This window comes from Chelmon rostratus, chromosome 23 (assembly GCF_017976325.1).
Source record: "Chelmon rostratus isolate fCheRos1 chromosome 23, fCheRos1.pri, whole genome shotgun sequence".
NCBI lineage: Eukaryota > Metazoa > Chordata > Actinopteri > Chaetodontiformes > Chaetodontidae > Chelmon > Chelmon rostratus.
In genome coordinates this window covers 14,348,177-14,370,211 of record NC_055680.1, presented here as the reverse complement: position 1 = coordinate 14,370,211, position 22,035 = coordinate 14,348,177, and the positions used below count along the sequence as shown (strand labels likewise).

General features: G+C 44.5%; 2 protein-coding genes across 2 annotated transcripts; both read right to left on the bottom strand.

Annotated features, from left to right (window-relative positions):
• Nucleotides 1-250: 250 nt before the first annotated feature.
• On the bottom strand, nucleotides 251-10,916 carry LOC121626383 (zinc-binding protein A33-like). The gene is made up of 8 exons (XM_041964863.1): nucleotides 10,874-10,916; nucleotides 8,334-8,797; nucleotides 7,707-7,898; nucleotides 7,454-7,549; nucleotides 5,074-5,307; nucleotides 3,701-3,848; nucleotides 2,798-2,824; nucleotides 251-1,783 (listed from the first exon to the last, which is right to left on the bottom strand). Exons 1-8 carry the CDS (start codon nucleotides 10,878-10,880, stop codon nucleotides 1,245-1,247), a joined length of 1,707 nt encoding a protein of 568 aa, XP_041820797.1. The 5' UTR covers nucleotides 10,881-10,916; the 3' UTR covers nucleotides 251-1,244.
• An 824-nt stretch (nucleotides 10,917-11,740) lies between these two features.
• On the bottom strand, nucleotides 11,741-16,507 carry LOC121626386 (E3 ubiquitin-protein ligase TRIM39-like). The gene is made up of 7 exons (XM_041964867.1): nucleotides 16,455-16,507; nucleotides 15,386-15,951; nucleotides 15,086-15,181; nucleotides 13,905-14,138; nucleotides 12,983-13,130; nucleotides 12,747-12,773; nucleotides 11,741-12,626 (listed from the first exon to the last, which is right to left on the bottom strand). The coding sequence occupies exons 2-7, from the start codon at nucleotides 15,947-15,949 to the stop codon at nucleotides 12,073-12,075; spliced, it is 1,623 nt and encodes a 540-aa protein (XP_041820801.1). The 5' UTR covers nucleotides 15,950-15,951; nucleotides 16,455-16,507; the 3' UTR covers nucleotides 11,741-12,072.
• Nucleotides 16,508-22,035: the final 5,528 nt, after the last annotated feature.

Here is a 22,035-nt window from a genome sequence, read left to right as displayed (position 1 = left end):
TGCGACAAAACAATGAGCTGAAAGAAGCTAAAACACTCCATAGGGCTGGATGCAAACAGTCATTTTATCCACTGTTGTTATAAAAACTATGATTAGTGCAGCTTTAAACGGGACAGTTAATTCCTTTTTTAGTTAATCTCCAGAGCCTGTTTGGGAGCAAAACCTTCAGCAGGAACAAGCTAAAATCCCTCCCTCAGTACATGGAATGAAAAGTAGACTGTCTTTTTTTTAACTGATCTTTATTGAAGAAGTCCAGAAAGAAAGTACAAAAGCAAACATTTGACATAAAAAAAAACAAAACGGGATATGGCTTCGGTCCACAAACAAGCCTGGGTTTGGACATCGGACACAATTTGTACAAAAATCTCTCATTTGGTCCCTCAGGCAGACTGAAGCCTCCACATATTAAATATACATCTATTTAAGTTTAATCTGTAAAGTCTCCAAAGCCTCATAGTTACAGGTAAAGGTGGGCTGAGTCATCCTGCAGGGCGCCACCTGCTGCTGATTGGCTGGAAGAGTGTCAGAGCCACCTCGTTTGTGATGAAAACCTGGATTATTTTTCAGCACACACGCAGAATGATCTGCCAGCAGAGAGGGGGGAGATACTGGCTGAATTTCAGATTCAGAGAATATTAATCTTTCTCCTGATTGACTCTCCCCACCTTCGAACAAAGACTTAGACAGTGGGGAAAGTGGGACAAGTACAAATGGAAGGAGCCACAGGTCAAATCTGGCCCCTAGAATAATCCCCTCTAGTCCTTCATATGTTCTTACATCAAAATATCTGTCTTTTTTATTTAATGTGCAATTTGAGATAAGAGTGTGCAGAATAAAAGAACCACACCAAACTGTGCATATATTTCTCTGTAAGATGCAGTCAGTCATTTTGGTTTCCTTTTAGCCAATCACACAATGCTTGCTGTCATTTTATGGCTTCCAAACAGTCACTCCAGGTCAGCGACACAATAACATGTCCATGTGATGAGAGTGCAGCAGCGGCTAGTTTTGGTCTGCTTTGCTTTGTTTCATTAGATTTGAAGCTGTTTGAGGTAAAGTGCCGTAAAACTGTCGTAAAAGTTGCTTCACTGAGAAGAAAATGTCAGATTTTAAGACCAAATAAAGGTTCAAACCACCTGTTCAAAATGAAAAATCTGCACTTTGCACCAAATATGTTTTGTCCTAAAGATGATATAAAGGTTTCACCCTCGCTGACTCTCCAGGCTTTTGACTGGCTCTCAGTCTCAGCTGTGTTTAACAGGGGTTATAATGAGAGCAGAAGAGTTCTTGCCGTCCTGGATCAGACAGGGGCTGAAGATCGGGTACAGACTCTCAGTGAAGCTGGAGACGAAGGTGTAGAGATGCAGACGCGCCTTCACATCGTAGAAAGAAATCTGTCCTCCTTCATAATCCAGGAAGATTCCCACTTTACTGAGTTGGGACTGCAGCATCAGAGGCAGGCGGGACGACGCCAAAACCTTCACCTCCCCGTTCTTCAGCCACAGGCACCAGTACCCCCCTTCGGGACTCAGCTTGATCTCGCCCTTGCGGCGGGCCGAGGCGCTGGCCACGCCGAGCGTCCAGGCCGTCTTGCGCCCCACGTCCACCTCCCAGTAGTGTCGCCCAGAGCTGAGGCCCTCTCGGCCCAGGACGAAGAGGGCGGGGCTGAAACGCTTCGGGCCCTCTGAGTGGGACGCCTTTCGCTCTTCATATTTCACCTGGCGGCCGTCATCGGATACGACCAGGTTCCTCTGGGCCGTGGCAGGGTCCAGAATCACCTCACCTGGACAGGACACAGCAGAATGAGAGGCTAAAGGAAGAGTTCAAAGTTGTTTAATTTCTATCATGATAATAATGGATTTTCTATGTTTGAATGTCTGCTTGATGCAGCAGTGAACACTGCATATATATAAGAATCACTTCCTTCTAAAGATGGCTTTTGGCATAATAAAGAGCCTTTAGGTAACCTGAATTCCCCCTCAAATTCATCAAAAATTATCAAAATTGTTCCTGTTATGGGTCACTGGTAAATTTCAGACTGTTTAATTGAAGATTAGCACCCAAACAAATGCTGTCCTGAGGAGTGTGTGACTGAATTTCACCCAAAACTTAGATCCTCAATGTAAAAATACAGGCAAAAGTCTTGCTTAAAAAATTGTATTTGTACGATCAAAACTAAAATACCCTAAATTTCTCTTTCACTGAGCTTGATTCCAACTTCTGTCATTGTCCTGTTAGAATTGTTATAATTATTTTTATTTGTGCATGGAGTTTGGGGGCCTCGCCGGCATCCTAACATTGCTTTGCACAACTCTAACCTGAAGGTCACAGTAACTGCAAACGCCTGTGTAGGTGTGCGAGGCTGTTAGTCTGTAATAATCTTTCATATTTGATTATAGTTTTGCATGTAAAAACAATCTAATTGTAACTGTAAAATAGATTTAGTAGTGTAAAAAGTACAATATTTCCATTTGTAATGCTACAGTGGAGTAAAAATGTAAAGTAGCATTCATTGAAAGTACTCAAGTAAAGTGCAAGTACTTCAAAATTGTACTCAAGTACAGTTTATTGATTAAATGCATGCTGCAAAGTTTGAACTTTACACTCAAAAAACTGTGAACTCTGAAGAAGTGGCGCCATCCACTGGACAAAATGAAGAACTGAACATCATGTCAGGCTTTTGTTGCACGGGAGATCAAGAACTTCAACACTTTTCTAAAATCTCTAATAAGAAGAGTCACTTTTAACAAGTGGAAACCTAAGGATCAACAGGCTGACAGTTTAAAGTCTTACTCACTTGAATAGTTCTGAACCTTCCGGAGCTCTGAGAGAGAGAGAGAGAGAGAGAGAGAGAGAGAGAGAGCGAGTCAGCAGATCAGCCAGCTAATGAGTCAAAGTCAAAGCAGATGGCACGTGTGGGCGGTGAACACGCAGCTCTGATCCAGGCCTGTAAACGCTCGAACCACGTGCGGCCATCAGTCAGCTCTCTGCCGCCGCCTCGCCGCTGACTCCGAGTGGATGCACCGCGGCATCAACACCATCTCCAGCTGTCCGACCGTCTTGTATGTGTGAACGTGCGAGTGTGGCGGGGTGGTTGGTGCAACGATGAGTCAGGTTTCTATTTCAGAGTGCTCGTACAGTGACCTACATGTGCCTGTTGTGGATTTTGCACAGGAAGCGTAGTACGGGTGGATTTCACTGTAGCTTTGCACTGATATAATCCAAACAGACGTGCTAGTTTTTAAAAGACAGGGACGCCAAGAAGCACCAAAGAAGTTAAAATATATAAAATAAATAAGGATACCGCTTTTAATTCTATTGATCATATGTTCTAGAAAATTATCATGGCTCTATAATATGTGTGACATTTTGCTACACAGGGATGGACAAAATAATAGGAACACCTACAACAGCCGTCCAACAGACACCACCCATAAGAGACTCATGACGTTTAATAGATGTTCAGTTAATGTTTCATTCAGCTTTTTATAGCCATAGCTTTGAAAGGCCATAAAACATTGTTACAAGGTGTTTCTTTTATTTTGTCCAGCCCTGTGTATCAGTCATACACGTAGACTGTTGCTGTCAATGTGTTACAGATAAATTCTGTTCATTCACTCGTTTTGTTTCCTGACACGGTGAATCAAAAATGCGTCTTTTGCAAATCGCAGAGAAATCAACCTCGCCCGGCTGCCCTCACCTTTCCCGTACAGCCTTCTGAGCTCCTCCTGGAACTTCTCGATGAGGCTGCCGACGGAGGAGCGGATGGTTCCCAGGTAGATGTCGGTGTTGATGCTGACCGCCGACCAGTCGGCGGGCTCGGGCGGGGGTGGCAGCGTCGCCAGGTTCTGCAGGAAATAGAAGAGGCGAGATTAAATTACCATGCCTCTGGGGAAATAAAGTCTTTGCAGTGAAAAGAAGACGCCGATGTGGAGCTGCAAACAAGTTGGAAAAGACTCTCACTGTGTTCAGTGCTGCCTTGTTGATTTAGGTAAAACAAAATCTTGAAAGTGTGCAGATCTGTTTCTATAAATCTGAGTCTCATAATGCAGACAAACACAGAGCACTGCACATTATCACTCTGACAGAAAAACAGACGATCAGTCGGTGCAGGATATCGTCCAGATAAAGAAACTCCTATCAGCAGATGCATAACAGTGACAGAAAGGTTGCTCCTCACACTATCTGGGAGAAACTCTAAAACTTCAAAGACGACTTTCGTGAGAGAAAGTCAACATTTTATCTCCGTAAACAGAGGAATGCACGAGGGGAGGACGTCCATAACAGCTGGCTCTGTTCATGGAGGCTTTTGATGTCGTGTCACAGATCTCGTAGAAACCACAGCTGGTGCTACCCTGGAGGTCCGCCGGATAATTGGCTGCGTGGATATTATTCAGATAATTAATGACGAGATGTCTTTAAAAATATATCGTCCCAGCCTCCTCCTGTAACGTTCGTCTTCTAAGGTCGACTTCTCACTGCAAGCTTGCGCTGCTTTAGCCTTTTACCTAATTAGCCTCCTTGCTGCGTCCTAAATGCATATTAATTGTGTTTTGTGTATGTAGGCTACATGCTGGAACATGACTAATGAAGTCATACTTGAAATGCCAGCATGCATTTTTAAAATTACAGTTGGAGCGTGGTCTTGATTTAAAATATTGATCAACAGTAATGAAAGGACCGGAAGGGCCTCGCCAAAAGCTGGGTGGAAGTGGGACATTGTGGAGGGTGGTGCAACAGCTGACACACAGTGAAGTGTAGGAGTTTAAAAGCTGAAATGCACATTCAATCTTTTCCTGCTGTTCCTGTGAAATGACAGTTTTGGGAGTCATTGCTGAAAACGAATGAATATTTGTGACGTTCTAATATTTAAAATTTGTTCTTTAAAGGTCCAGTGTGCAGGATTTAGTGCCATCTAGTGGTGAGGTTGTAGATTGCAAACACGTGAATACCCCTGACCCTCCTTTCCAAGCGTGTAGGAGAACTTATGGCGGCTGTGAAACGTGTGGAAAACATGAAAGTCAGTTTCTCGAGGCTAGAAGAGTGTCAGTGTCACTGGAAGCCCCGTACTACCTGCAGGAAGACCACTCTGTCCTGGGTCTGTGCGTGGGCCTCCAGCTCGTTGCTCCTCCTCCTCAGCTGGCTGAGCTCGTTCTCCAAGCCCCGGGCCAGTTCCTGCGCGTGACGCTCGGCCTCCCGCTGCCTCGTGGCGATCGCCTCCACCAGCTCCGCCTGGCTCTGCTCCACCATGCGCTGCAGCTCCGCGTACACCTGCCAGCTGTCCTCCAGCTCCTTCTGAGCACTTGCCTGCAGCAGGGGAGGGACATGAGGTAGAGGTGAACGTGAATACGTGCTTCCATCTGAATCAAGTCCTCCTTGAGACCAAGTTCAAAGAAGCAAATTAACCAGATCTGCACGGTTGCTTAATAACTGTTACACATAGAGGTCAGACTGCGAGTAAGTTGCAACAAAGCCAGTATAAACAGTTGCATAACGTCTTCTGTGGCTCTGAAGGGGCTTTCTATGGTGAGAAGATAACCCAGATGATGTCACAGTGATGTCATCGGGGTTATCTCATGTGGGATTGGAGGCTAAAACAGAAAGCCTGCATTACAGAACGCAGAGTTTGAAAAACAGGGTGCTTATCAAGCAGGGTGTAATGGACAGATTCTGTTAGTTGCATTATGGGACATGTAGGATGAACAAACTACTGTCTGCTGTCCATGAGAAAAGTCTTTTTCTATCTTGTAGTTTATGTCTTATTTTAACATCTGTATTTGAACAATGTTATTTTTACTGCCGCCTTATTTCAGTCTTTTTCAAATTCAACGTACATGTGCCTTTATTTATTACCTCATGTCTCTTTTACATCTTGGCTCAGTGCCTTTTTGCCTTCCGTGCAGCATAAAGCAACTTGTTGTCGAGGCTGTCAAACAAATAATCTCGCCTTGCTTCAAAGTGTCTGTTCACTACAATGTCTGACAAATTAGCCTGTTTCCTGACTGGCTCACAAAGTGTCTGCTGCTTGTACGACTGGACTAACAGGTTCCGTCCTCCTGCGGCACAGCGTAGGAAACCACCAAGCTTTTAATTTCACTTACATACCCTGCATAGGTTTCAACATTCCTCTCCAATCTCCAGTTATGTTTCTTTCTCCAACTTATACACAGCAAGCAAAATTATGCTGTAATTAGGGATTTTCACTGATTCATTAAAATAAAGTTTATTTAGCTCGCTCCTGTTCACGATTCCTCTTAAAATTCAAGCGAATCCGGAGGGGCATCTTATCTTGTCTTTATCTCCATGTCTATCAGTTGAACCCACACGCAGCAACGTGCAGTTGTGTGTTTATACCGTACACACACACACACACACACATGTGGACGTCCTGATATTCAACCCTCCGGTAACTGAATCCTCATTGTGTTTGTAAGAGTCTGAAAATGTCACCGAGCTGGAAACTAAATGAGCTGCACCGAACCTGGGAAATGTTGCTAATGAGAAAGAAATGCAGTTAGTTTCGTATGGGTGGAAGAAATCAGCATCATGTTGATCCTGTGTTATTTAATACGGATTAATTTTAGCCTGATTGCGTTTAATCTCTAGGGTTTGAAACGCTCATATTGCTCATTGTTATGGGAAACCACTCAAAACCTCATTAACATTTCAGCCATTTTAAAACAACAAAAAGCAGGCATTCCTTCATGTTTTCACGTCTTATCTTAAGCCCTACTGCAATGAGACCGTACTTATAACAGGGTGTGGGAAACTAAAGGTAAAGGTTTACGCCGGTCACACCGGTTTGGTGGCCACAGACGTGGATACGAGTGTGTTTACTCAAGAGAAAAGCAAACTGCATTAACAGGCCACGGAGGTATGAGAGACATGTGGGCAGGTTTCCCAACAAAGCAAAGGTAAACCTTGCTCGTTTTGAAATGTCAGTTTCATGCCCATCATTGAAACGTGCACGAAGCTCCAGATTTCCCCTCAGTGTGTTTCTCAAGACATCCGAGCCAGCTCAGTCTCTGCTGAAACGTTTTCCAGCTCAATAATTCAGTGCTGTACATTTTAATCCATGATGTTTTTATTCTAATTTAAAATAAAGTTCCTCTTGTCCAGTTTTCTAATTATGAATTAACGCCACGAGAATGACTTTGTTTACAGTTTGTCGTGTTTTTGTCCTCTTGTGCACTCTGGAGAGACGGTGCATGTTAAGAGGCTTATCCTGTAAACAATGCGTTTGCTCAATTTTAGATAGGATTGTTCCTCGAAACTATTTGTGTGGGTTTGATCAAACAGGGGCCGCAGGCATCGTCGAAAAAAAGCTGTTTTTATGGTGTGAGGAGCTGAAAAATGACACCGAAACTTTCAAACATGCTGTGTTGTGTTAGCTGGGCTCTAACAACACGCATGCAGACGAGATGCTGGTTCCTAACCGTTCTTCTCGACTCACCTTGATGACCTTGATGGACTGTTTGATCTCCTCCAGTTTCTTGGCTCTCTCCTTGATCAAATGTTTGAGCTCTGACCTCTTCTTGCCCAGATTACTCTGCAAGAGGAAAATCAGCATTGTGGCTCACTGAGATCAAGTTACAGCGAAAGTCCTCATAACTGTCCGTGAGGCGATTATGACAGTTTTAAGGCTGCTACAGTCCAATAGGAAAATTAGCCACTAGCACCACATTACTGGACAAACAGTGGCTCACCATCTTCTTCTTCCACTCGTGGTCGGTGGAGACGGTGTCGTGGGACTTGTGCACGGCCTCGGCGCAGGCCGTGCAGATGCAGGCGTGGTCCGTGCGGCAGTAGACCTCCAGGAGTCGCTCGTGTTTCTTGCAGATCTTGTCCTCGAGGTGGAAAGTGGGTTCGATCAGACGGTGAGACATCAGAGACTTCACCTGCACGGGGGAAGACGGCCAATGAGCAGCAAACTCGGGACTGTGGTTTGGATCCTCAAACACGGTGGGAAATCCACCCGCTGTCGCTGATCTTAACCATGCATACATTCAGTGTCTAGCTATCTATGAACAAGACGTCCAACATTTAACATTTCATGTAATTGTATACTCTGAGTAATACATATTTGATCTGAATATTTCAAATATATAAGTAGTGCATATAAGAGTATATGCAGAATGCGATGTTGTCATATGGTTTAGAATAAGGAAATACTAACAACTTTGGGGTTCAAGCACATAAATAAAACAATGATTAAAATAGAAAAATCTTCCAATATAAGAAATTATAAAATAATAACAAAGAGGAACAAATAGAGGCAGGAGAAGCAGAACTACGACAGATTGCGATAAATGTAAAGAAGAAGAAGAACGGACCTTTTTGTGATGTCTGAGGTGGGTGTCGCAGAATGACCCAGGACAGTTCACACAAGACTTCAGCGCCTTTAACTTCCTCCCGATGCAGGCGTCACAGGGAACCTCCCCAGGCCGGGCAAACTCCCCAGTGTCGGGCCCCGGGGGGCCCACGTGGGCTGTGTCCGAGCTCAGATTCAGCGTGGATCCCCGCGAGGCAGCCTCAGCCCCTCCGGCTACCACCAGCCCCTGGAACTGGGTGGAGATTTCCGCCAGGACCCTGTTGACGCTCATCTCGGGCTTTTTAGAGTAGCTCTTCTTGCACATGGGGCAGGTGAACTTCTTGCTGTGGTTCCAGTAGCCCTGCAGGCAGGCCTTGCAGAAGCTGTGGCCGCAGGGTGTGGAGACGGGCTCCACGAACACCTCCAGACAGATGGAGCAGCTGAACTGCTCCTCGGAGAGGAGCCGGCCTCCCGGAGAGCTTATGCCTGGAAGAAAGAGGGACCAAACGGGACACGATATGGATTAGATGCACAAGTCTTTCGGTATGTTTCTACACAAGAATAACTACATGTCATACCAACACATTCTGAACTGAGACTGCTGGATTTGTTTGGCCAAGAGGGTCGTTCACACCTTCATGTTAAGAGTCCCCAAAACCACACAGCAGTCATGTCAGAGTCACAAGACGTGAACTGAGGTGTGAACTGCTGTGAAACTGCCTTCAGGACGGCAGTTTAGCAGTTTCACTTGGAGGTTTTAAAAAAACACGGTTCCATGTTTGATGAAAACGGTTTCTTGTGTGCACGATCCACCAGTCGGGATCGGTTAACAATGGCGCCAAGAAGACCTACATGACCATTGGAGAGTTCCAGCAACCGGCGCGCCGGACCTTCATCGGTCACGTGGTTAACGAAAAGCTGTCGCAGCTTTCTTATGTCTAGTCACCAAGCCACGTGGTCACTGGTCTTTGCTGTTGAGTACATGAAGTGACTTATGTATGTCATGCAAATTGCAATAAGCCAACATTGACTTGACCCACCCCACGTTCCTTCAAATGTGGACTGTCTTGCTCTTCGTGCCGCGTCACCCTCCTCCCTCCTTCAGGTCAGTCATAATTACAGGGGCCACTAGAGCTTGCAGCCCAACAATAATCGTAAATATGGGTCGTAACAACCTGCTTGCACAGATGAGCTGTGCAGCCATTTTTGGCTCAGCACAACAGTGACGAGGTCCCTCTAAACCAGATGAATCAACACACCCTTCACGCACCCTCCACGGGCTTTAATAACTCATGGCATGATGAGACATATTAGTTTTCATAACAGCTGATGTGACTCTTCACGTTACAGAGAGGAGTGAGGATCTGTGGTGTCTGTGTTGCCCTCAGTCTTGACTACAGGGACAAAGGTCAGTATGTGCACAGATATAACATGGTGCTGTTCCTCTGTTGCTTCAGTTCTGTCATAAAGATCCACAGAGGAGAGGAGAAAAGGTGATTCTTGTCATGAGGGTGTTTCATGGCATGACTTGAAAAATCTTTGACAACCTGCGAAATCCTCAAAATCTAGACCTAATTCCAGATTTCGTCATAGAGCCCTCAACTCCCCAACCGTCCTCCTGCCTCCCTGCTGAATTTTCAGGCTCAGAACAGCTCACAGGTGACAAATCAAAACATCAGCAGGCACGTGGGAGGAAATGTTGGGCTCTTTGGCTGCTTATCGGGCGTGATGATTAAATCAAAGTGAGTAACTTTGAGAACTTCTGATACTTTGCTGTGTTTTCGTTCGCTCTTTTTCGTGTCGCTCAGGGCAGGGATCTGAGCGATGGTGACTAACTTGGAGAGCTGATAAGCAAGTGAGTGTGAACAAACAGAAACAGCACAAAGACGCGACACACTTCGACATGCTCACCACGAGAGGCTGGAAGATTAGATGATAAAACAACCTTTACAGCCCAAATTCAGTCCCAGACAACACAGAGTCTCTGCACACAGGCAGGAAGCCAATGTAAATGTGTCATTCTGTCCAGTGATTGTTGAGAAGCTATCTGAGGAATGCAGAAACTCAGGACCTTCTACGTCACAGCAGCTGCTTCAGGCTTAAAAGAAAACACACAGCTCCCATTGGAAATTTACTCCGAGCCAGCTCCAACCAACAGCCGCTGCTGGTGCTGGCATTTTTTAAATTATCAATATCGTGTCACCAGTTTAAATCAAATGAAATTGTTCTTATTATGTAACAGCTACTGAGAACTGAGCTAGACAAGACTGAAACATGTCAGCCAGTGCAGCATCATGGACATTAAGTCAGCAGCAGTTCACAAATATCAGCTTCTGATTCGTTTTATCGGAGGTAGACAAACAAATGCCCTCAGCTGGAAGTTTTTATTAGTATGCGACACTGAAAGAGGTTTTTTTCTGTAAAGAAGTGTGATCATTTCACAGTTTTATACACCTCAACTGAACACAAACTGTACAGAAAACTGCGCTTAACAAAATATTCTTTATGTCCTACAGCCAACAGAAGAGGCAATAAAAACACGTGAGATAAAGGAGAACTTACTCTGCATGTTTTCCTCTGACGTGGAGCACTGCAGTCCTTCACTTCATGCACTTTGCTATGAATCACAAGCTCACAGGTGCTTCCTGAAACCTGAGGTGGCCCTCCCACTCTCAGTGCGCCACACCCAAACTTCCACACATGCCCTCCCCCTGCACTATCACGCTCTGATTTCTATGCATCTGCAGCGTAGTTATGCAAAACCACAGGACCTGCTGTGTTTGTCCATTTGCATAGATCTCTTATGTTGAAAGAACAACAACAACAACGAAAACCTACACCATGCTGATCACTTCATCACTTTTACTTCATAAATATATCAATATTGATATATCATATTAACAGAATCAATGCAACAAGAAAAATGTGCAAAACCCCGGAAATCAGGTGAACTGATGTCATGAAATGGCAAAAAAACCCTAAAACTATACAAGGAAATACACAAACACACACAAGGAACATGCAGAAATAATGACAAAAATATCCAAAACGACAATAAATAAAAACAAAATTTAATTTATGGGCAACTTATCAGTTGTATCTGCAGTGATTTTTTAAAATAATAAAATCTACCTACTTTGTCTTTGCTGTAGCCTCAACCTTCCTCATCCTAATGACACCCTGGAAGATGATAACTTGTACTGAACTGTACAGTGTACTAATAATGCTATATTGTATAAAAAAAAATTAATATACAGTAAATGCCTGTCAGTTAAACCTCATTATAGTCACTTGCTTCAATGGTATTACAGTTGTTTTAAGCTGCATTTTTCCTTCAAGTCAAAATAAGACAAAGCCAACGACAGGAAATATCACTGCTGACATTTATTTCCGAGGGAAAATGTTGTGATCATGTTTTAAATGGCTCAGCAGTTTAATATATCTTTACTTTACAGTCAAGCAGACATCCAGTGAGACTAAATGACGCACTGCTTTAGTTTACAGACACCATGCATCGTTGTAATGGTACGAGAACTGACAGATACAACAAAAACAATTAAAACAGTGTTATGGATCAGAGTGCAGACTTGATCACCTCAGATATGTATTGCACATGCTGTACACACAGGGCCGCCACCATCAGCTTGACCTTACAAACAAATCCACAAATTGAGAGCTTCTAAATAATTAATACCTTTGTACTGCAATCCTACCGTAAAGCGTGCAATCACAATAACTGATTTCTGCTTAGGCTCACAAATCTAGGCTAGCTTTTCATTTTCTGATCTCAGAATTTTCAGAGGCGCTACCTCCTTCTTTTCTGCTGCCAAACACGGGTCAAACACGGGGTAGACCCTGCCTGTGAAGTCGCACTCGGTGAAGGCGAAGATGCGAGCCTTGGCCTCCACGTCGATGAACAATACCTGCCTCTCCTCGTAATCCACGAACACCCCCACCCTCTGGGGAGGAGGAGACAGCATGAAAGGGGATGGATTTTGCGTGCACGCAAAATACTGCCCTCCATCCCTGTGACCTACAGCCCACAAGCCTTTCTCCGGGGAGGGGGTGATCTTCTCTCTCCTCATCAAAGTGCCAGAAGCTACTCCCAGCAGCCAGTTGGATTTGTCCTTCACTCCGACCTCCCAGTAGTGCCTGCCTGTGGTCAGACCCCGTATAGCTACAGCAAAAGTGTTTTTGGTGAACCTCTCAGGGCTAGCTGGCACTTTCTGCTTCTTTGGAGACCGCCTGACCTCTTTCCCATCTGCAGAGACAATGAGCCAGGGCCCTGCGGTGTCGGGGTCAATGGTGATGTCCGCTGTCAGAACAGATGGGACGTAAGAATTAAACACGTTGATGTATTTCTAAGAATGACATGCAGTATTCAGGTTTAAGAGGAGGCTGCAGTTGAATGAAAATCACATGAAAAATGACAAACCTGCAAATTTCTGCACTCTCTTCAGCTCTGCGGGAGAGGACAGACCATGATTAGCAATATGAAAAATGATGCATTTGATGTGATCAGTGATAAATGACAGAGAAACATAGCTCAATTTATCTCCTCTAACCTTCCATCCGTCAGAGCTGTCAATCACACAGAATCGGAAAAATTTATCACTTGATTCATTTCAGCAAAAAAATCACTCCATGCTAACGAGACTTGTTCAGACTTACCGTTGGCTGTCTGTCGTCTAATTTCCAGGTTGATGAGCTCTTTTGCGTTGGTCAGAAATGTCTGCATGTAACCCAGGAAGTCCACTTCATTAACAGGGATGCTGGGCCAGTCCTTAGTTGATGGTAGATTGACGGCTTGCTTGAACGCCTGTTGGGCGCGGAACAGAAACGGCGTTGTTACTGGCCGTTAGCTCGCTGCCGCTGAAATTGTCGTACATTTAACATCCAACGGTTGTTAAAGGATAACTTTCGTTTTTTACAACCTGGACTTTATTTGTAGCATTAAATACGACCATTAAGACACCCAGACAACTTTGGTGGCATTTGGAGTCGTTTTGAAGAAATTAGCCCCAGAAGAGCGGCGCGTATATCCGTATAATGCGACTAATCGGGGTCGGCTAGTTTAGCTGTAGTTTGCGACTGTTATTTTTCACAAAATGGATGAATATTTTTCCGACTCTGAGGTGGAAGACGATGACTTTGTTTACGATGGACGTCCTTACCGTTTTGAGCCAGAGTACATGGACGAGGAGCTCGTTGAAAGGAGGACGCGGAGGCAGAGAGAGGAACAGCTAGCCAAACAACAACAAACGGCTGCGCGTCCACGAGTAGACGGTAACTGGTGGTGTTCTTGTGGAAACTGTTCATCGATGACAACAGAGGAGCTCGTATTTAATGCTACAAATAAAGTCCAGGTTGTAAAAAACGAAAGTTATCCTTTGGACGCATTTAGCTGTGTGCCAGCACAGGTTTTAGCCATGAAACCAAAACAATGAGCTGCAAGATGCTAAAGATGCCATAAAACCAACCATCTATTGTAGCAACATAGCAACGAGTCCAGCAGAGATCAGGCAGATATTGCTGTTAGCATATTGTGCATTCATTCACATAAAAGACAAGATAAGATTATTCCCCCTCCGACCTGCACAAAGGTGATGTGGTCTTCGATGTGCGAGAGCTGCTTCAGCTCAACACTCTTCTTCTTGAGTTCATCTACTTCCTGCCTCAGCTCCACGGTGAGCTCTTCGAACCTCTTCTGTTCGGCGTCACGTCTCGCCCCAATCTCCTCTACAAACTCTTCCTGGGTCTTCTTGATCGACTCGAGAACGGACACCAACACCCCAACACTCGCCTCTATTTCGCTCTGTGCGTTCTCCTAAAAGCCAAGCAAATCATCAAGGGATCATGAAAAACATGTACCCTGTATATCAGGACATGTGACACAGATGGTCATACAGTGCAAACTAAGCAAAGTGAGGGATTTGTTCATTTATTCTTGATATCATATAAGAAACTAGACCAGCTCTCACATTGTTCATGCACCATAGTGGACAAAAAACATCTACCATTGCAAATTTTCTTGCTAAAGTGAACACAAGTTATAATATTTATAAAAATGACTGAAAAGATATTTTTCGCTTTGCCATTCTAAGCGCTTTGTAAATTTTTCTTTCAAAAAAGCAGAGGCAAACAAAAAAAACAAAAACAGCCAAAAGAAGAAAGAAAATTAAGAGAATGCAACTATTTGTGTGCTCACATCAATATATTTAGAAAAGACTGGAAGAAGTTGCAGTCGGAACACAACATCCTGAAAGCAATTGAAACGGAAGTTAAAATAGAAGTGCTTCAAGGAATTTAAGTGCAAGCGCTAGGTGAAGTTCAAGACATTTAGTTAAAGTCATCAAAGCATAAGTCGGAACTGAGAAAGTTGCACCAGTTGAAGTGGAGAAACTGAAAGAAGATGTGGTGAAGTGTCAGCTCATCATGTGTAAGCAGTGAAAGTGGTTCGGAGTAAATTTTGCAGGGGTTGCAAGAGCAGAGGGAAGTTTATTATTTGTAGTATTATTCAAAGGTGAAGATCTGAGATGAGAAAGGGTTCGAATCGTTAGTTGAAATGTAATCAGCGAAAGCAGTTGCACCGTTTGTTTGTGCAGGTTTAGAGAGTGGGGGACTAATCAAGGCACGTTAATGCACTGCAGGTGTGCGCTGTGCACGAGTTAAGGCTGGTGTGAAGAGCTGATGAACAGGAGCTGTTCTGTGCTGTTTGTTGGACCGTGTTGATCAGTGAGGGGTCCAGATTTCTTGTGTTGAGCGCGAACTCACCTCGGTTTGCTTCCGGTAGTCACTGATTTCTTTGATCCTCTTTTGCCGATCCTGAATCATCAGATCCACTTGCCTCTCTCGCCACTTGACCTGAATCTGGGAGGGAAATGAAAACATCAGAGGCTACCAGCCTTCCTGACTATGGTCTTGCTTGTTTATTGTAATCATACAAAGGTCTCCACTGAGGTCATGTAAGTGTTAAAACACTATATAAAGTGTAGAACTGAAGAGACCTATTCTGCATAAAAGACAAAAGGAACAAGTGAAATGCAGAATAACAAACAAAAAAATGAATTTCACCATCTTTTGCTGCGCCGCGGCCTCTGCCGTCACGACGTGGTGCTGGTCGTGGTCGGCCTCAGCACAAATCTGACACACGAACTTTCCCTCCGTCTCGCAGAACAGCTCCAGGATCTTCTCGTGCTTCACACACATCCTGTCCTCCAGGTTCCCGACCGGTTCGATCAGCTTATGTCTACTCAGGGCCGCCGCTGTCTTGTGATGCTGCAGGTGACTCTCGCAGTAAGATGCCATACACGCCAGGCAGGACTTCGCGGCTTTTAGCTTCACGCCCGTGCAGACATCGCACGCCACTTCGCCGGCTTTGGCCCGGCAGCCTTCATTGCCGGTATTTGTGTTTTTGAAGTGATTGACAACATCTCGGAAGGAGATGTTGATCCGGAGGGCAGGTCTCTTGTTGAACACCTCCTTGCACATGGGGCAGCAAAACGCCTCCGTGCTGTCCCAGTGCTTTTCAATGCAGAACTTGCAGAAGTTGTGTCCGCATGGAGTGGAGACCGGATCAGTGTAAAACTCCAGGCACACGGAGCAGCGAAGGCCACGCTCGTCCAGCGTCCCTGCCATGTCTGACGACAGCAAAAACATGAAACTAATTAAATCCAAACATGTGAAATCTGTCCATTAGTTCTTACGCATTGACTTCAATGGGTAAAAAACCAACCTTCGTCAAACAGGTTTGATGGAATGTAAAAGATTAATTAACATGTGAAACAAATCATTAACGACTCATGCAGTACAAGGAAATAACAAGGGCGAGTCTACACAAGATTGTTAGATAAAAAGCATTAACTCACTTCATTAACACATTTTGAATTATTAAACTCATCAGAAACAGATTATCCGGGGGTTTAGCTGGTCCTTGTGTGAACGATTGAATTTAAAATTGTCGTGAGCCCACTTTTTATGTCAGTTTGAGTTTTGTGTTTAATTCAGGATGAATCTGCGGTGCGTCGTCACAGCCGAACATCGTCAACCACAGTAGCAAGAAAGTTAAATACCCATATCTATTAATATATGTATGGAAGTAATCATTCCCACCACACACACATTAGAAGCTATCAAGACATACCTGTGTGTCTCTTGGCTGCTCGCTCAGGTGTGACAGGTGTTCGGTAGGATCTCTCTTCCTGTTTCTTATGGCTGAAATCTGTGATTGGAGTATTCCATCATTTTGATTAGCATGTGAAGCAGCTGCGCGTTCTCCTCCTTGTGATATGATGTGAGAAACGCAGCCGTGGGGGAGGCTTGTACTTTCCCAGGTGCTGAGGTTGCCAGCTTTCGACAACACTTTCACTTTCGTTTTGGAATCTCAAAAGACAACCTCAACAGCACTGTGAATTATTCAGTGATGCTAATGTTGCTAACAATTGTTTATTTATTGAAAATTTTGTGTTGCAGATTGGACAAGGTGGGCTATGAGACCTTTCCTAAACCCCCAAAACTCAACATAAAACAACTTTTAATGGGAAATAAGACAGCGGGACCAGAAAACCATATTACATACTGATTTTAGGCAGTTTATTGTGTCACACTGTGACGCTCCAGCTGTGATAAAAGTGACACAAACATACTCAAACCACATGAAGCAAACTAAATTTAATGGACTTCTGACGTGTGCATTATGTACTGTGTAGAATTAGAATTGGGATGTGTGGTACTTTTAATTCTAACGTTGTCATTCAGCATGTTAGCGCGCTGTTAGCGTTTGTTAGCATCATAACATTTGTCACCACTAAACATTAAGTACAGCTGATGGTAACGGGGATGTCGTTAGATTTAACGATTCCGGGCACATCTAAATTTTGGCCTGATGTTCATGTTGAAGAAAAGTCTTGGTCTTGCAAAGTGAACCCAAATGCAGAACACAGACTACAGAGACCAGATGCAGTTTAAGAAGGTTTACTGGGGAAATGAAAGCGCGGGGGAGGGGCACACAGAAGAAACAGATTAGATCGATAATGAGACAGTTAACCACTAGAAATATAAACAGAGCTGATGTGAAGTATAACTACCACTCTGGTAAAAAACAGTGATTCAGCCGATGAACGGGGGCTGATCCAGGGTTGAAATACTGCCGGTCTGATGAGCTGTTGGACAGCAGGCGGGCAGGTTCAGCAGGTGTGCGTCATCAGCGGGGATCAGGAGGCGGGGGTGAGAGAGGGATTCACACACACACAGAGAGATAGTCCAAATTTACACAGGTATTTTTCTAAATGTGGCTTTTTCTGTGCGTTTTGGCCTTTTGTCCACTCGAACACAGTTTTAGGCCACTGAAAACAGAGCATTCGCAGGGTGAAGGTATAATTACAAACTGTATTTGCAGTGTTGACACACAGGCAGAGGAAGTGTTTGCTGTTATGTCCTTTGTTTGCTACGGCGACAGCCTGTTGCCTCTTCAGCGCTTCAGTTGTGTTTTTGTATTTTCATATGGTTCAGTGCCCTGAACTCTTTTTTAAAATAGACAGACAGAAGCGAGGAAGACACAGGGAAGGTTGAAATATCAGGAAACACACAGGAAATGGCCTTAGCCATTATAAAAGTTGTTGCATATAATAATTATATGAAATCTTTATTTGTATTCCCCTTTAAATATTCTTTTTAGAAGTTTTCAGTTTAATGCAGACAGCAGCACTGAATGTGTTAGAAGCTGCAGTCCTTTATCTCCACCACTAGTGGGCGGCCTTGGGCCAGCACTGAGGGAACACCAGCTTCTGCCAGCAGACGCTTTCACATTCATGTTGCATTTTTTACCCTATAGCGGATGCTGTCGCCCATGGCAACATATCAGCACAACAATAAAAGAGGCTTAAATTCTCCTAAACATCCTAAAGAAATCAATGTTCTGGCGAAAGCTGCTGCGCCTTCAAACACTGCAGGGTCGATATTATATATCAGACACTTCAGAAAAATCAGAAAACATGACGATGCGCTTAAGGGTCATTTTACAGATGATTCCTCTATTTCTGGTCCACAACTTTGAATTATGACCCTCGAATCCACCACCCGCCGGAACTCTCACAAAGATTGATTTCTTGGCTCTGCAGCATATTGACAGCACAGATGTCAATGAGACATTAAAGAGGGGGCTCTGTTCTAAAAATGACCACATGTCCAGGTCTCCGAGATGCTATTGATCCTCCTCACTTCCTGCAAATGTCACTGCATCTCTTTTTATCTGTTGCATATTATTGATTGTCTTACATGTCCTCAGTTACCTCAGTTTCTATTGAGAAACCGTCAGCGCTTGTGTTGCTGTACGGTCTCATTTCACCAGATTTAGTTGGAAACTTACAGTTAAAAGTAGCTTCAAAATTACTTATTACTTATAACTTATTATTACTGTTTTTATTATTGCTGTAAAACTGTGTGCTTTTGTGCGCTGGAATATCGCTGTACGTTTGTGTGTGCACGTGAGCATGCATCTGTGCATGCTATAATATTCAGTGTAGCCCCTCCAGCGAACCCACTGCAGAGATTGTGTCGCATGATGTTATGGAGCTACAGTTTCTTGGAGTGGGGGATTCTGCTTTCTCTCCCTGTCGCAGTGTCAGTCAAGGTAAATGTATTCCTCCTTCCCCCTTTTCCTCCCCCTTTCCCTTCCTCTCTTTTCTCTGTCCACTGGCAGCTCTAGCTCTCCAGCTGTTCTTTGTATCCATCCATCTTTTCATTTTTTTGCATTCATCTCTGTGTCTTTTTGACTCCCCCTTTTGTTCCTTCTCTCTCTGGTTTATTTTCCACAACCCAATCCAAAGCTTCTCTTTCAGGTTTATAAATAGAAGCTATACCCTTCTCCTTTGCTGTCTCTCTGTCTCTTACTCTCTCCATTGCTTCCTGTTTTTTCTCTCCTCGTCTGCAACCCGAGTCTCGGCTGGAAGCCACACTGCACTGTTTTTCCTGTCTTGAGCCCTCCGTTCTCTTCCACACACCTCTCACTCTAAACTCCCTCGTGTTGCACCCCCCCATCATCTCTCTCTTTCACGCTACAATGCGAGGAACTCTGACAGAACCCTGCAACTAAACGCAGGTCTTTCTCAAGAAAACGTGGCTGCAGGTTTCCCACTCACTTCTCGCTCTCCTGCGCAAACCAGCAAGCTCGCTCTCCTTATAGTTTTCTCACATCTCGGCATGTTGCTTCCTCTCCGGCTCGCCTCTTCTGTGCCATCCTCCTCCTGATGCTCTCTGGTTTCTTAGAGAGGGTATCACCTCCTTCGGGGGATACGGTGGCGCTGGTGAGCATTTTTGACAGTCGGTGCGGATAGTGTCACACTCTCTATGTTACTGATAACCTCGCAGTGCCCCGGCAACCGGAGGACAAAACCCACGGCTGAAATGACTCCTCCTGGATCTGATCATGTGGCATTTCTCATTGGGGTAATCGTGTTGCATTAGCACCTCTAATAACACCCTGAGACGATATATTAATCGTAGTTGTGTGGTGTTCTCTTTGGACTTTTTTTTTTGGATAGGTGAGATCAGTAGCTCAGGAAGCCATACTGAGTCTCTTGCTTAAGAGCGCTAAAGCAGAGCAGGTGCCCATGCCTGCAACTTTAAAGCTGTTTCTGAGCCCTTAACTAACCCTGCTGCAGCTGCAGTTATGTAAGCGCGCTGGTGATTGATTGATTGTTCCAAACGAGTGTTGTGGCACAGCTGATTCGTCACAGCAGCACCAAACTAATCCGACCATGAGGCACTCATTAGCTCATGCCAAATGAAAATCAGTGCACTTATTAATTTGCTCACTCATGCTGAGTCAGGAGTCTATCATGAATTTAACAAATACATGAATTCAGTTCAGTCAGACCTTGCGCATGCACCCAAGTTGCACATTTTTTTTAGCATCTTCAGTTGCTGGAAAACATCTTAATCCTGAAAATGGATGTTGCTTAATGCACCGAGCATCATGTGTAATTTAGACACAATAATTTGCCAGTGCAGGTTAAAAGGAGTTCATGTTGTATCTGAGCGAACATAAACAGCCAGTAGCCAGTTAGCTTAGCTTAGTAAAAACGACACGGCTAGTTAATCAGAAGTAATAAAATGAACCACATTTTGCGTTTGCTACCTTTTGGACGAAGTCAGTCCGGCTTTTTCCAGATGTTTTCAGTCCTTGCGAGGAGATAAGCTTACCAGTTGCTGGCTGTAGCTTCCCAATTATCGTACAGATATGAGAGTGGTATCAATCTTGCATGTAGAAATCTCAGCAAGAAAGCCTATAGGTGTCAAACTATTCCTCAAACGTTTCATCTAGGTCCAAATATCACTTTGTCCAGTACTTTTTATGACCAAATACCCTCAAAGCTAGGCTAATGACATCACCATCGGCCTCATTTGTACCTTAAATTTATGCTGAAATCCATTGCAAGTCGGTGTTCTGGCACACTTTTCCAGGTTGTAGGTCTGTGTTTTCCCGAGCTACGAGTGCAGTGGATTGCAGCATTAGTGGTGGTTATCATTCTGGTGTTAGCATTTAGCTCAAGGCACTGCTGTGCACTGCAGCCTCACAGAGCTACAACTGTGGCTGCTGCAGACTCTAAAGTCTTGTTTTGCAAAGCACGAATTAATCACCTATCAAAGCAATTAAATGCCGGAGAGCCTCGTGTGACGTTGACCCACCGACTACATGAAGCAGCAGCTTAAACCTCTGAGAAGAGAGATAATGACTGGGAGACTGGGGGCGCCTGAGCGGAGTAATGAAAGCATAAATTTCCAAGTCACCTTTCAGCAGCACCATTAAATCATCTGCACGGCTCCTGCTTCTGTTGATTTTGCTGTTAGTCATCACTTTGATGTTTTTGCGCACAGTGCACCGGGCCCAAAAAAGTAATAAATAAGGCTCAGTGAAGGCTGCAGCTTCTTGCGCTTTCCCCTGCTTTTAATTTCTATCCCAAACACTGTTTCTTTAAATGTTAAAATGCGTCGCCTCTTGTGCAGGAGAGGAGTTCCCCGGGAAAGACATCCATGCTCGTCAGCAGTCTCTCCTCAGCCTTGTAAAGACTGGTTCTGCATGCTAGAACGAATGTATGCAGCCGCGTTAATGTGGAACAAGCCGATGCTGAGAACGCCAAGCCATCCCAGCGGTGAATAGAACCACGGCGTCTGCGCTGCTTCAGGAATAAACCTGTTTCCAGCCAAAGAATCAGTGAAAAGCTGTCATTCAGGGAAAATGTGTGACCGTGATGTGCTTTCAGTTCAGTCTCAGCGGCTTCACCACGCAGACACATGCGGCTGATGACGAGCTACAACACTGCAGTGCTTCATTCACATGCAGCACTCAGTTTGCTCTCTCAGCGCCTGCCTGTTGCTGCGTGTGTGTGTGTGTGTGTGTGTGCACCCTGTCCCTGAATGGGGGAAGTGAATCTCTGTGTCCTCTTTCACTGTAATATCTGTATCACACCCGTGTCAGGTAATACCTTTTCATGCATCACACTGGCTGTGTGTCGCTCTGATGACTCATATGTGTGTGTTTTTTCTTCAGTGTGACTGAGACATGGAAGCTCGTGCATTCAGGCCACTGTGGGATTCTCCTCAAACCGCGCTGTGTTTACGCAGCTTGCGCGGCGCTGCAGTTGACAGCGACATTATCTCCTCTCCTTTTCGGATGTGATCTGATCTAATCCGACGCTGTCTGATCTGATCTCGCCTCTCCCCAT

What these genes read in the sequence shown, in the direction of transcription:
- LOC121626386 (XM_041964867.1), bottom strand. Translation starts at nt 15,949, where the DNA reads ATGGCAGGGACGCTGGACGAGCGTGGCCTTCGCTGCTCCGTGTGCCTG. An exon ending in ACCACATCACCTTTGTGCAG is followed by an intron (nt 13,131 to 13,904) that starts GTCGGAGGGGGA and finishes CGCGCCCAACAG; the next exon opens with GCGTTCAAGCAAGCCGTCAA. An exon ending in GAGAGTGCAGAAATTTGCAG is followed by an intron (nt 12,627 to 12,746) that starts GTTTGTCATTTT and finishes CTGTTCTGACAG; the next exon opens with CGGACATCACCATTGACCCC.
- LOC121626383 (XM_041964863.1), bottom strand. An exon ending in ACCTCAGACATCACAAAAAG is followed by an intron (nt 7,899 to 8,333) that starts GTCCGTTCTTCT and finishes TCCCCCGTGCAG; the next exon opens with GTGAAGTCTCTGATGTCTCA. An exon ending in ACAGAGTGGTCTTCCTGCAG is followed by an intron (nt 3,849 to 5,073) that starts GTAGTACGGGGC and finishes TATTTCCTGCAG; the next exon opens with AACCTGGCGACGCTGCCACC.